Source organism: Agelaius tricolor, unplaced genomic scaffold, assembly GCF_023055355.1.
Source record: "Agelaius tricolor isolate 1412-34295 unplaced genomic scaffold, bAgeTri1.0.p SCAF_12, whole genome shotgun sequence".
Lineage (NCBI taxonomy): Eukaryota > Metazoa > Chordata > Aves > Passeriformes > Icteridae > Agelaius > Agelaius tricolor.
The window spans coordinates 10854746-10867675 of record NW_027269272.1 but is presented as its reverse complement, the minus strand read 5'-3'; the positions used below and the strand labels follow the sequence as shown (position 1 = coordinate 10867675).

The 12930-nt window shown below is 42.5% G+C and overlaps 1 protein-coding gene across 1 annotated transcript; it reads right to left on the bottom strand.

The window, feature by feature from the left end:
* Positions 1 to 8404: 8404 nt before the first annotated feature.
* Positions 8405 to 11952, bottom strand: MRPL44 (mitochondrial ribosomal protein L44). Its single transcript, XM_071437534.1, has 4 exons — positions 11754 to 11952; positions 10978 to 11446; positions 9931 to 10109; positions 8405 to 8738 (listed from the first exon to the last, which is right to left on the bottom strand). Exons 1-4 carry the CDS (start codon positions 11915 to 11917, stop codon positions 8567 to 8569), a joined length of 984 nt encoding a protein of 327 aa, XP_071293635.1. The 5' UTR covers positions 11918 to 11952; the 3' UTR covers positions 8405 to 8566.
* Positions 11953 to 12930: the final 978 nt, after the last annotated feature.

Sequence of the window (12930 nt, the reverse complement as noted above, 5' to 3'; positions counted from 1 at the left end):
CACAGGCTCCTGCAGCTGCACTGAGTGGATATGGATAATCCCTGGTAGCTGCAAATACCCTCTTAGGGGAGGTTTTCTGCAGGAGAAGCCTAATCTCAATCCATACATAGGAAAAAGAATACTAAATCAGGTAATGGCTTAGCATTTTCTCTCCATGTAATTTTCTTCAGAAGTACATAAACAAACCTTCAAATTGTTGTTTAGAATAACTGGTTTAACAAGAAAAGTTAATCCCCTGACACTCAGGCCTCTTGTACCTTATCCTGTACAGCAAGAGCACCTGCAGTGTCTTGCCTTGAACTGTGTTTAACACTGCAAGCCATACTTGTAGTTATAAACAGCTGTGAAAAAATTAAGATTTCTTTCAAGAATGCATTCTCTGCTGAAGTGGCAATGACAGACATGTCTCTTGGAAACAACGTGTGGGAATTTCAGCTGAGAAGGTTGGTTTTGAAAGCATTTGTCAATTAGAAAAACTCTTTTTTAACCAGGAGACCAAAAGGAAAAATGCTTATCTTCACGTGACTTAACCAAAATGAAAAAGAAGCGTTTTTCATTATGTGACTGGAATATTTAATATTTACTAGTTACATGTTTAAATAAATTTTTAAAAATCTGAAAAACAACAGAACAAAACCCCAACAATGAAACAAGCACCAGAAACAAATGAATAATCAATGGTATGTTGTGCACAGTAACATTCCATGAACTGGATTTCAGAAATGGGCAAAGAGTAAGTGTTCAGAACATTATCACAGCCTTAACAGAACAAAACCTTGGTTTGGTTTGTGGGCAGCAAGAGAATTAATAAATACTCTGAAGCAGCACAGTGAGTGAAAAATTTAGGATAACAGCAGAAGAAATAGCAGTGTCTTACTGACATAAACAGAGTAATTTTAGAATTACACCCCTGATGTCCAAGAGATTTTATACAAATGGGAAAAAACCTCATCAGCAAGGTCCTCTGGGCTACCATGGATGAGGAAAATTGGTGGGGAGAAGGAACATGACAGTTGATAAATCATCACAAATATGGAAACAAAAATATTACAGAAGCTGTTAGGAAAGCATAGTATGTCTTACAAAGTAGGACTTTTGATCAAATCTCTTGTAATTGTCAGAGTTTCTTACCCTGTTAGTGTAACTTTTTAGATCTCTCTTCTCAGTTTACCCTGACTTTCCTAAACTATCAAGATCCACTTTATGAATACACATAGGTTTCACATCCTGCCTCTCCTTTTTGCAAGTGGTTGTTTCAGACCCCAGGGCTTTAGGAATAAAGGTCCAGCTTTGCAATTGTTGCAGTTTGATGTATTCATAGCCAGCTTGGAAATACTGCTCTGAAAGCTCCAGGTCCCTGTCCCTCCCTGCACGTCCCTCAGTGGCACAGATATCTGCCCAGCTGCCATGGGGACACGTGCAGGCAGGAGATAGAGGGCATGGAGCAGCTTTGTGCATTGCTGCACTACAACTTTGCTGATTAGGTGTGCAAACACTCAAAACAGAACCAATTTAAGCAAAGCAACAATTAACAGAGAAAGGTTTCACAGTAATTATTGAAACGTTTTCATTCATACTGACCTAGGCATTTGCCAGGGTAAACTCATTTTACACTCCTGGACAGAGAACACTGTTCAAACCCACCTGCCAAAAGGCTTAGCACTTCCTGTATTTTCTCATTAGAAACAGTCAGTGAATGTTCAGGGCACTTGTGGTTTGTTTTTTTGCTGCAGCCTCTCAGCATTGCCAGGCAATGCCCACAATTGCCCTCGGTGCTCCAGACAACCAGTGTCATCCCCTTATATAATAAAATCCAAAAAACCACTTGTCACAGCTCCTTGCAATAACATCTTCATGTTAAATGATGTATTGTTATGCTTCAAAACTGGAAATTATCTTGAAGCATAAAATTATTCCTTGCAGGTTTCAAAAATTAGCTAGTAAGAGTCAGATAGCTCAGCAGTGTGTACTGTCACTAGCAACAAATTCTTTCTGCAACAGGGGGAGTTTTCTCTAAAGGAAAATTTCAAAACTTATTCAAAATTTTATCAAACTTTATTATTTTTGTTGTTATCATTTAATCCCTGATGTTTTTGGTTACTAGGAAATGATGAGTATAGTACTCCAATCAAGAAAAAAATGTTCAAACTTCTTTTTAAATAGTATGTTTTTACATATGAGATCAACCAAATTCAACCTCATCCATGATCATCTCTTAAACACTTGATCTTACAGCTGAGCTTGCAGTGGGCAGTTGAAATAACCAATTAGGAACTAATTGGCTTGAAAGGAGACTTTCAAAGAAATAAACTATGAAATGACCTAATTCTGAAACCTGGGAATAATCAACAGTTTGCCTCTGGTCTAGATTTCCATGAACTTCAGCAATCTGCCTGCTGGCCATGCAGCACAGAGCCCGAATCAAAGAAACCCTCACAAAGCTCACATGGACATCGTGCCTGCAGTCACAGGACACTGCCAGAGCAGATTCCCAGCAGCTGGGAAAAAAATGTGCAATGCTGTGGGGCTGAAGTGAAACTGGGTGGGTGTGGGCATCTAAGTTCCTTCTAAAGTAATCAGAGCAGCAGTAGAAGCAATAACGAATTGCCATGGGGGGATCTTCTAAGTGTCAATATTAATGTCATCCTTTTTTTTCCTTCTCCAATTGTTGTCTCATTGCCTGATGGCCACAGGTTGTTGAAAACTGCCTGACTGAAAAGATGCTGAAATAGCATCACATGATATTTGAGGTAGGAATTAAATATTTAACATATATTTTTACTGCAAAAGAAACATGAAAGAAAACTGAACTGTGCTCTGATATTATGAACAGAAAATGACAGGGGAAAAATTCAAATCTAAACCCATCACCTCCCTAGTAATGAAAACCTCATCAAATTATAAAAGTAGCTCTTCCCAAGCTCATTGTCACAGTTGTTGCTCAATCAGAAGGTCTGTATAAAATAGGAAACCTTCTGACACGCTTTTAGATTAGGCAACTGTGTTTTTCCTGATGGACTATTATAAACATTTCTACTTCCCATCACTTGAAATTAAACAGAATAATTTACTTGTTTAATAATAATTAATAATTATAATAATTTTAATTAATAATTAATAATAATAATTAATAATTAACTTTCAACTAGCTCAACTATTGAAGCCTATTTTCAACTATTTTCTCTCTGGACTTTTTTCCTTCTTAAACATTCTCTGATGTTTCTCATTCTCTGATTTTCACAAATTGTTTTGTTCTGTTGTCATCCTAAACACTCACCTTCTTGACAGTAACTTGGAGAATAAAGCTGTACCTCCTAGTGCTACTGAAATAACCACTAAAGTAAGTGGATTTCTTTATTTAACCATCAGAACTTTTAGAGAAATCCTTGCCCTCTGGTGGTGGGAATGCTTCCCCTGGTTAATCCTGCTCTAACATGACTAATTCTGTGACACTTCCTTAGTTTCAACAGTATTTTCTTCATTTTGCAGAACTGCCACTGTGGAGGAGATACTCCACAAGAGTATCAGAATGCTATCTTTGAACTCCAAGTACTCAGAATTTTCTCTCATAGGTTTAGGTCTAGTGTAGGCAGTGGAGTTCCTCCTGTGTGTTTCCTTCAGGCACAGGAAGGAATGAATCCTTCAGGATTTTTCATTCCACTTGGCTTCATTGTTTGACCTGGCACTATCCCCTGCATTACCTCAGAGATATTCATCCCAAATCTGGATCCATCCCCACAAATCTGCTGTCTCAGCATGGCAGTGGGTCTCTCCTCACTTACTACCTGCTATGTGCCACCATTCTCTAGAAATGGTCAAATAAGTGAGAGCAGAACATTTTAAAACTTCCAAACTTCATGATTTCAGAAACTGATATCCTGCACCAGTCACGAGTATTTCATTTCTCCCTTCTCTAAGGTTGAAAAATTGCCAGCAGCACTTCTCCTCCCCACCCAAGTGCACAGTACAGCCTACAAAAAGCCACACACACACTGGCATTGACAAAATGAAGATTTGATTCAATACTTGGTCAAATATGTGGGAATCATGAAACTCTGGAACCTCTTGTCAGGAGCAAAGGACTACAGCTCACCATTGTCTACTCAAACAACTTGCATTAAATAGTGTTAAGTTTCTTTGAAGGCAGATATAAAAATATTGTTTCAGAACTTTTTTTTGTAATTGGCCTATATTTTCAGTATTCAGAAATGCTACATAAACATTGGCCAGGTAATTTAAATTACTACTGAAAAAACCATTCTTAATAGAAATGCCTACTTACTGATGCAATTTATTTTGGTGTCCTATATAAAGTAACAAAATCGGGTGCTTTAAACCAAAATGGTGCCTTCAGGACAAAGAGTAGGAAACTAAAAAAGTCAGGTAACAAGTTATCTGAAAATGTTAGAAATACAAATGTTGCTCTGATTTATATAAGCATCCCAGAATAAGGGAAAACACAGGATTGCAGAACTATTGAGATGCTCCTTAAAGGGGAGCCCTGAAGCATGTTCAAAACTCAATGAAATTTTAACCTCATTGCAATTAAATGTAAAATTCCTCCAACAACAATAAAATCAAGATTTCTTCTGATAAAGAACATTGGTATAAGAATAAGTGAGCACAACTGGCAATGAACAGTTCCAGAGGTAAAGAATAAATTTTAATTTCCATATCAGAAAAATGAGGTTCTATAATTGTTCCCAGCTGGAGCAACAGGAGCAAAATATTTACTGTGTCCAAAATTAACATGTTTGATTATAAACCTGTAAGTTCAAGAGCACAGTCCCCAGCACAGCTGCCACAGACTGGCAGAAACATTACACTTATTACACAGAAATAGAGAGAGATGATGATGTTTACCTTCTCCCTAGAGCTACCCTTTACTCACAGAAGAGCAGCCTAGTTTTTATGTGCACCACGAAGAGCTGCATTGCAGTGTGCCTGTGATTTAGGAATCACCAAGTGCCTTCAATAATGCTCTGATTCTGTCACACAGAGCAGCTGTTCCCACTCTGCAGCCTCAAACTACAGCAGGGGCTATTTGCTGACCAACTGGTGAGCACTGGATCTTTAGTTTCTTAGGCAAGCTGAAAAGGGAAAAATGCAAAAAAGTGCAATTACATCTGGGGAATTGATTTAGAAAGAAAAAACCAATCTGTCCTTGTTGAGAAGTGTTTGCTTCTCAACACTAAATGCATCTCTCAATATTAAACTTCAAAGTTCTGATGTAACAGAACCCAGATAGTTCAGAGCCTCTTTAAAGTTGCCACAGCACTCAGTAAAGTTAAGGACAAGGAAAAGTAGGGCTCTTCTTATGTTCCTGTGCTGCATCATCCCCTCCCTCTGCCCTGCAGAACACAATGACAACACATCTTTTGATGTTTTGAATTCTTCATGGCTTTGTATAGCAGCATAACACCAGAGCACCTCATTTAAATTTTTGATTTGTCATAAAACCCAAGAGATTGTTATAAAAAGTAAAAAATAAATGCTATAAACCAGTAAAAGCTTTAACTTTTCACCAGCAACTTCAAACTCTGAATTAACACAGCGATAACTGTGAAATGATTGTTTTCATCTCCTGTCTTTAAGTCACAGAAACAATTCGCACAAGAATTATTCCTGGATTTTTTTTTTTTTTTGTTAAGAAAAACTTGAAGCAAAACATCTGGTTATTGTAACCAGAAGCTCCAGTTGAAAGCAAGGAGCTAGAACTGAGTTCTCAGTCACATCACTGAACTGCTGAGACACAGGAGCAAAGGCACAGAGAAGCAACAGAGCAGCTTCTGTTGCTGAGATCAGAAGCAACAACAGTGCATGAAAGCATATTAAGAATTTTTTCTCCAATTACTTAGCTGCTACCAATAGAATAGAACTTCTCTTACCTTTCTCAAAATAAAATTACTTTTTCAACACTTAAAGACAAAGGATGTAGATGACAGAAACAGAGCAATCCAAGACCATTCACACACTGGATTTACCTAACATTTGGAGAAAAAGTCTAGGTTACTAGTGTTTCCTACTGTTTAGTGAGTTTACAAATGTAATTTTTGTAACAATAATCTGGCTCTTCAATGGGTTGCAAGAATAAAATGTCCTGATTCCTTTCTGTCAGTCACTGTGGACAGTCTGCTCAATCTGTTGTCTCTCTGATAGATAAATAAAATGTGACTGTGAAAGGAACAACCACAGGGGGACATAAATGCACTTGTACTCAGCACCAATGCAAGCAGCTCACAGAGCACTTTTCAGACAAAACTGCCATGGAATTTCATGAACAATGTTTCTCAGCTGCCATTTTCACCATACTTTATAGCTAGTGATTTCTGTAGGTCTGACAAATCTTTTAACTGTGCTATGGTTTATGGCTACTGATTCAAAAAACAAGGAAAAAGGTTAGTAACTTGAAGTATATAAATGATCCCACTAGCACAGCTGTAGATCCTGAAATATATGTTGAGTGTCAGAAATTAAGGCACAGATACCACATAAAATGCTTTTCAGACCTTTAGAAACTTGAAAATGGGACACATTTTCTTATAAAAACTCTTGTTTCAGTCAATAGCCCTGTAAAAACCCAGTCCTTTCTTTCCACATCCCCAAATTGTCTTTTCATTTGGTCTTAATACATTCCCTTCATGTGCCACACAGTAAACTGATTTATCTTGCATCACTCATCTTTTACCAGCACAGTATTCCACTTCTCCTAGGACTTATGCCCACATTCCAAACTATAAAGCCAAAGGAAGCAGATCCTAATTGTTTTTAAAGATAAACTGAAATTTGCTTCTCCATTTCAAAATACATAAATATGTATATAAAAGCAGTAGGTAACTTGGGCTGTAAAAAATCCTCCTTCACTATTGTCCTTTTAAAATAGGTAAAGAGCAATAACCTCATCCAGAAACTAAAAATAGCATGAGTAATTTTACCATCTTTTCACATTTTGCTCTTATTCCCCTGGAATATAGTGACCTTATTGGCTTTGCTTATGTAAGTGGTAATAGATTGCCTAGCTGGAATTTTTCATTTAACACAAGCAATTTTGTGCATATTTTCTGCTGGGCTGATCTTCCTGCCCTCCTTTTTGCATTGCAGCCCTCCCTGCTGTGCCCTCTCAGCCAGGGGCAGCAGAAGCTCTCGCTGCTCTGCAGCCACAGCCGCGTTCCACAGCGGGCAGATGCAGGGCACTGAGTGCTGGAGACACCCAGGGTCACACACTGACTCCTCCTGCTCAGAACACCAAGAAATCTCTTTCCACTGGCTTGATTCAGCCAGCACTCACTGTCACAGCACACACCTGCCCAGCAGCTGCAGCCAGGACCTTTGGCTGCCAAGTGTCCTTCCCTAAATCCATCTTGTGGGCCAAAGGCAAAGGATGTGCTGCAATGGACAGCACTATCAAACATGGATCAATGGCCATCGGCCTGATTCTCCCCCTCCTCTTAGTGAAGGCACATTCATGTACCTGGTGTCTTCCTGTGCAATCAGTGCTCACAGTGGGATAAAGCAGCAAACACTTCTGAACATCCAGCTTCTTGGTCCTACATCAGCTTCTTCCTTGCAGGCCTCAGACAAGTTTGTAATAGATGCTCACTCTTTTTTTTAAGAAAAGTATTCCAAAATAGCTGCAGTTCTCACACATCTGTTGCCCTCTGGTAGACATGCTGAGTTTCTATGACATTTAACAGAAATATCATGCAGGTACCTGAATTATTCCTAAGTGTTTTTCCATTATTTTGGAGCTAAAACAGCTACAGATGTTGCAAACAAGACAAACACTGATTTCACTGAATCCAATACTTCTGTCATGGGACTGCTTAAATGAAAGAACATGGACTAAGCAGAAAAAGTACCAAAAAGAAAAAAAAAAGAGAAAAAAAGAAAAAGCTTATCTCATAGCCTATAATGAAATCATGTTCTCCAATTTCTTTAGGTTCAGGCCTTCATGATCCTATTTTCACTATTTCTCATTTTGCAGCAGAGGCATTTTTACAAGTTTTAAAAATCTTTCAGAGCATGCTCCAACAATAAAAACCAATGTGCATGGCAAATAAAATTTGGATGAAAGCAGTGAGACCTCAGAGTTTGAATCCCCAACAGTGTCAGGATCATCATCATACCTGATGCTTTCACAAGGTGAAGGACAAATTGATCCAGATGTAATCCAAAGGCTGACATAACATATGTTAATTCACCTCAGCTTATTAACAATCCTCTCCAAACAATCTCTGAGGAAGCATTCATGAAAGCTGTTTCTGTACAGTGAGACTTTGTCACATCTTATTAAATATCACTAAAGATGGTCTCCTGCGATGCACAGAAAAACTTCTGAGCCAAAAGGCAAAAATTCAGATTAAGGGCACTTCTTTTACATTTAGGAAAATGAGCAAACATTAAACATTGTGCAAAAGGAAAAGACTTTATTTAACACCAAATATGATTCAGAAGTTTCAAGCACTGAAAACCAGAAAACCAAACTGTATTTTGCCTTTCCAAATACACCTATATTCAGCATGGAAGCCATTGATTTTTAAGATACACCAGAAATGTCTTTTAGCATCTAGTTACTGCTGATTGCCTTTTCAGCAGCCAATCCTTGTTTGGGTTTGGAGTAATCCCAAGGTCTCCTGTTCTCTGTGTACCCATAGAGCTTCCGCAGTGCCACTCGTGCAGCCTCCTCCTCTGCAGCCAGCAGTGTTTCACCAGGGCCTTCAGCCAACATCTTCTTATCACTTGGGGAAAAAAACCAAAGTTACAACCATGAAAAACCAAAGTTTCCATCATAAAACCCTGAGTGCTGCTGTGTACTGTCAATAAAACAGACTGGTTTTTCTCCAGTGTCTGTGAACATTGACTTTTATATACACACAATGGAAACATTTCTGTTGGTCTTTCCTGCAAAGATAAGTAATTGTATATTCAGTAATGGAAACTCAGATCAGAAATGTGTCCATTTCCTGGGAGAACACCACTCTGTTTATTTAGGTTCCTAACACAGCACTGATTCTTTACAGCATTCAATTTGTCAGCCCTGATAAAAAAAATGCAAATTTGTTACTCTGGTTAGCTTAAACAGGAACTGAAGTGCTTTTGTCTTTTCTCCTCCCCTGGTAAGGAAGCATTTCAAACTGCTTCAAAAGGACTGAGAAGCTCTCTCTGTTATGAATTATATCCTCATGTCTGTTTAAAAACCACCTATGCACACAGACTAAATAGGAGCAGTTCATGAAGGGACACCAGGGATTCCTGAAGAGAAACAATTGAAGTTCCTTTCTTTTTTATCAGATACATTTTAGAAGGTACAGAAACCAAAGCAGGGTAAAGCAGAGCAAGTTAAGGTATGTGTTCATCTGCAGCTCCTTTAGGAGAGCAGCAGTGACGTGGATTCTGTCCTGCCCACAGGAGCACTGTCACTGCTGGGCACTGACCACACCTGACACAAATGCACCAGGGACAACTGGCACTTCCTAAGTCCTGCCTGGACACAGACACTCCTATGGCCCAGTTTACAGTGCTCCTGATTTTCAAACTTAAAAGCTTCTCTGGAACTTAATGAATCTCTCTTCCATCTCACTCCCTTGATGTCTCTTTATGCTTGCCTAAGCCCTGGCTACAGCTGTGGCCCTTCCAAAGCTGTGCAGTTAGGCTGTTCCCAAAGTTCCTGTGTCAGGTCACTCAGAACACACCCAGGCTCTTTGGTGCACCCTGTTTAGCCTCTGGAGCTCTTAGTCAGAGACTGTGTATGTAGCACCACAGCAAGCTATGGCCAATGCTTAAATGGCTCATTTTATATGGAACTTACTATCACGTTTCTTTTCTGGAACAACTTGACCAAAAAGCATGAGTAGAAAAGTAAAAACCATCTTCCCTCCTTCCCACTCATCCAATTAAAGCCATTTAACTTTAGATTAATATTGCACTAACCAGTACAACCCAACGAAGTAGACTGGCAGAACTGTGCTGACTCCCAGCTGCCTGGTAATTCTTGGTTCTGGAGCAGAGATATTCCTCTTGGTCAGTTCTTCCAGCAATAAGCCCATAGGATTTACAACTTCCCAGATCTCAAACAGGTCTTTTCCAATCAGCTGGGGAATAAAAAAGTCCTAAACAAGAAAATTTAGAAGTTACAATTAATGGTTTGAGGTTCTGGTGTCTCCTAATGAAAATACAGTATGAAGAGACAATAACTGACAATTAATTGCTGAAATGAATGATAAAACTGCCTCAGTGCCCCATCTCAGTGCTCGTGATTGTAGTGTAGCCACTGACAGACTCGAGCCTGGGGCAAAGTCAGCCCCAGACCCAGAGAAGGGACAGCTCCAGCCTGAGGCAGCAGAGGAGCTGGGGTGATACCCGGGGATGTGCAAACCCACGGGTCCTTCACCTGTTGGGATCACTCTCTTGTCTGTAAGAGCTCCTTGCTCTTACAGACACCTCTCAATGCTCTTGTATCAGGAAAATCATTTTAACAAACACTTCTCCATTGCAAAAGTAATAATAAGTGAAAAGGATGACTGAAACAACAATAGCTGTTAAAACTACTTTGTCACACTGAATTTCAATCAAACGTTTTTGTATGAAATATCTTCAGGGGCTTGCACTCCTATATGCAAAACCTATGAATTCATGCCTGTTTATATAGAGTGAAGTTTTTTTTAATTGAAGATATATGAAATCTCACATGGAGTAATTTGATAATACAGTGCATGGAATATAATGCTTTCCCTTAGCAACTTTCAGCAAATATTAACATCGCCATCATAATCCAGAAGTGTATGATTTCATGTACTTGATCAGCCTTCCTAATGAAAAAGACCCCAACAAAATTCCCAGCCCCCAAAACCCCAGCTGATCACCACCACCACACCAGATCTCATTGTTAAATTGTCTTGTTGCAGGTATTGTCAAACTTCTGCAAACCTCCCTGGATCTCTCCCCATCCAGGTACAAACCAGCATTCATTGAACCTACCCTGACAAACATCCCGGTTCTCTCGGGCCCGCTGCTTTCCAGCAGGGCTCCTATCACAGCGAGGAACGTCCTCTGCAGCACGTCTGGTGGGGCAGGAAAATCCCTGCAGAGCGTCAGGTCCTGTATGGACAGGTTTTGAGCCACATAAGAGACGAGTTCCTGACTGGTCAGAAAATTAACCAGTGCTTCTATGCCCTTCGCAGGTAACTCTGGGTAGGCGCCTTCAAAGCACTGCTCCAGGTAAGCGCGGGCGAAGCGCAGCCCTCGCTCCGCAAGGCCGCTGTTCTCCTGCAGCTGAAGAGCGACCGCGTCCTTGTCCAGCCCCAGCTGCCGGCGCCTCGCCTCCTCGCTTTCGATGTAGCAGGGGTTAACAAACGCAGTCTTGAGAAGGTCCAGGTCGAAGTTTTCCTGCACCCGGTGGCTGAAGGCTTGGATCTCCGCGTGGTAATCCCAGTTGGGCTTCTCGGACCTGCGGGCGCGGAAAGGGAACCAGCTCAGGAATAGAACGCGTTACTCGCCCCGCGCCTTTCGAAAGGGCACAAGAAATTAAATTGAGCTTGAACACCAAACCCAGTATTTAAACGTCTTGGGGTCAGACACTGTCGGTTCCGCACTCCCGTCTGCCTGCCCCATTCAACCCGGACTATGCCAACCTGCGGAGCTCAACCCATTCTGCTCCAAAGCGTGAGCAGACGGGGCCTAAACGTTCTGATTTTGCCCTTTTTGGGGCCGTCGCACCCGTTCTCCAAGCCCCGCCCGCCTCTCCCGCCGCTCACCGCCGCTGCGGAGGCGCCTGCAGCCGCTGCAGCTCCAGGTACGCCCGAAGCCATCGCTTCTTTTCGGGGGGCGGCGCGGTGCTGAACGCGGTGCTGAGCCCAGTGCCCCGCCCGGCCCCGGCCAGGAGCGGCCGCGCCGCCCGCAGCAGCAGCCGCGCGGCCATGGAGGGTGCGGGCGGCTCCGCCCCGCGGCTTCCGGGCGGAAGCGCTCCCGGCCGGGGCGGGGGAACCGGGACCGGGCTCTGCGGCCCCCGCCGGGTACGCCCGGCCCCGGGGACACAGGCAAGGACAGGAGCGGGGCAGCTGCAGCGCCGGGGCTCCGGCTTGGGCCGCCGGGCTGTTTCAGCTGAGACGCTCAGGCTGGGCGCCCGTCCGTCCTCAGGCCGCGGCCGCCCCGCGGTGTGCCCGGGGCAGCCCCGCGGTGTGACCGGGGAGCTCGCAGCAGGTGCCGGGGCTGCAGCGCTAGCCCAACGTGCCCTACTCGCGGCCCCTTAGGTGGCGGCGTTTTAAAATATTTTTTTGAGTTCCATTCCCACGTGCAAGACAAAGTCCGGTTTTGTGCACTCAAAAGCAGCTTTATTTTTGACTATCGCCTATACAGTTGTTTGTACATCTCTCAGCCCTCATTTGCACCATCAGAGTTCATACAGTCCACCTTCGGTGCAAAGGTCATGGTATAAAACTCATGAAAATGCAGAAAATGTGCAAAGCAGGCCTGGCCCTTTTTATCGTCTTTACTAAAAGACAAAGGCACACGCTTCAACATTCACGGTAAGAAAACATGCACAGCAAACGCCCCGATGTAGTCACGGAACACAGTAAACAAAGCTCAGAAAGAACAAACGGCACAGCCCTGTGGAAGCCAAGGAAGCAGGTAAGGCAGCCTGTACAGCAGCGCAACAGCCACGCACCGAGCCCAGTCTGACTTCACAGCACAGGAAATGGATAAGAGCAGCATTCCTGCAGGCATTTGCAGCACTTGTATGAAAATCCTCAGGCGTTCTCATGCTGCTGCTCCCGGGATCTCCTGTCCTTACCAGGGCACTGTCCCCGGGCCCGTGCGCAGCCCCAGCACCGCCCTGGGTCCCGCTCCTGGCACCGGACTGGGGGCTCTGCGCTGAGGGGGGAGCGAGGATAGCGCTGAAACAGAGCCCGGCTCCTTCTCCTCTGCAGCCGC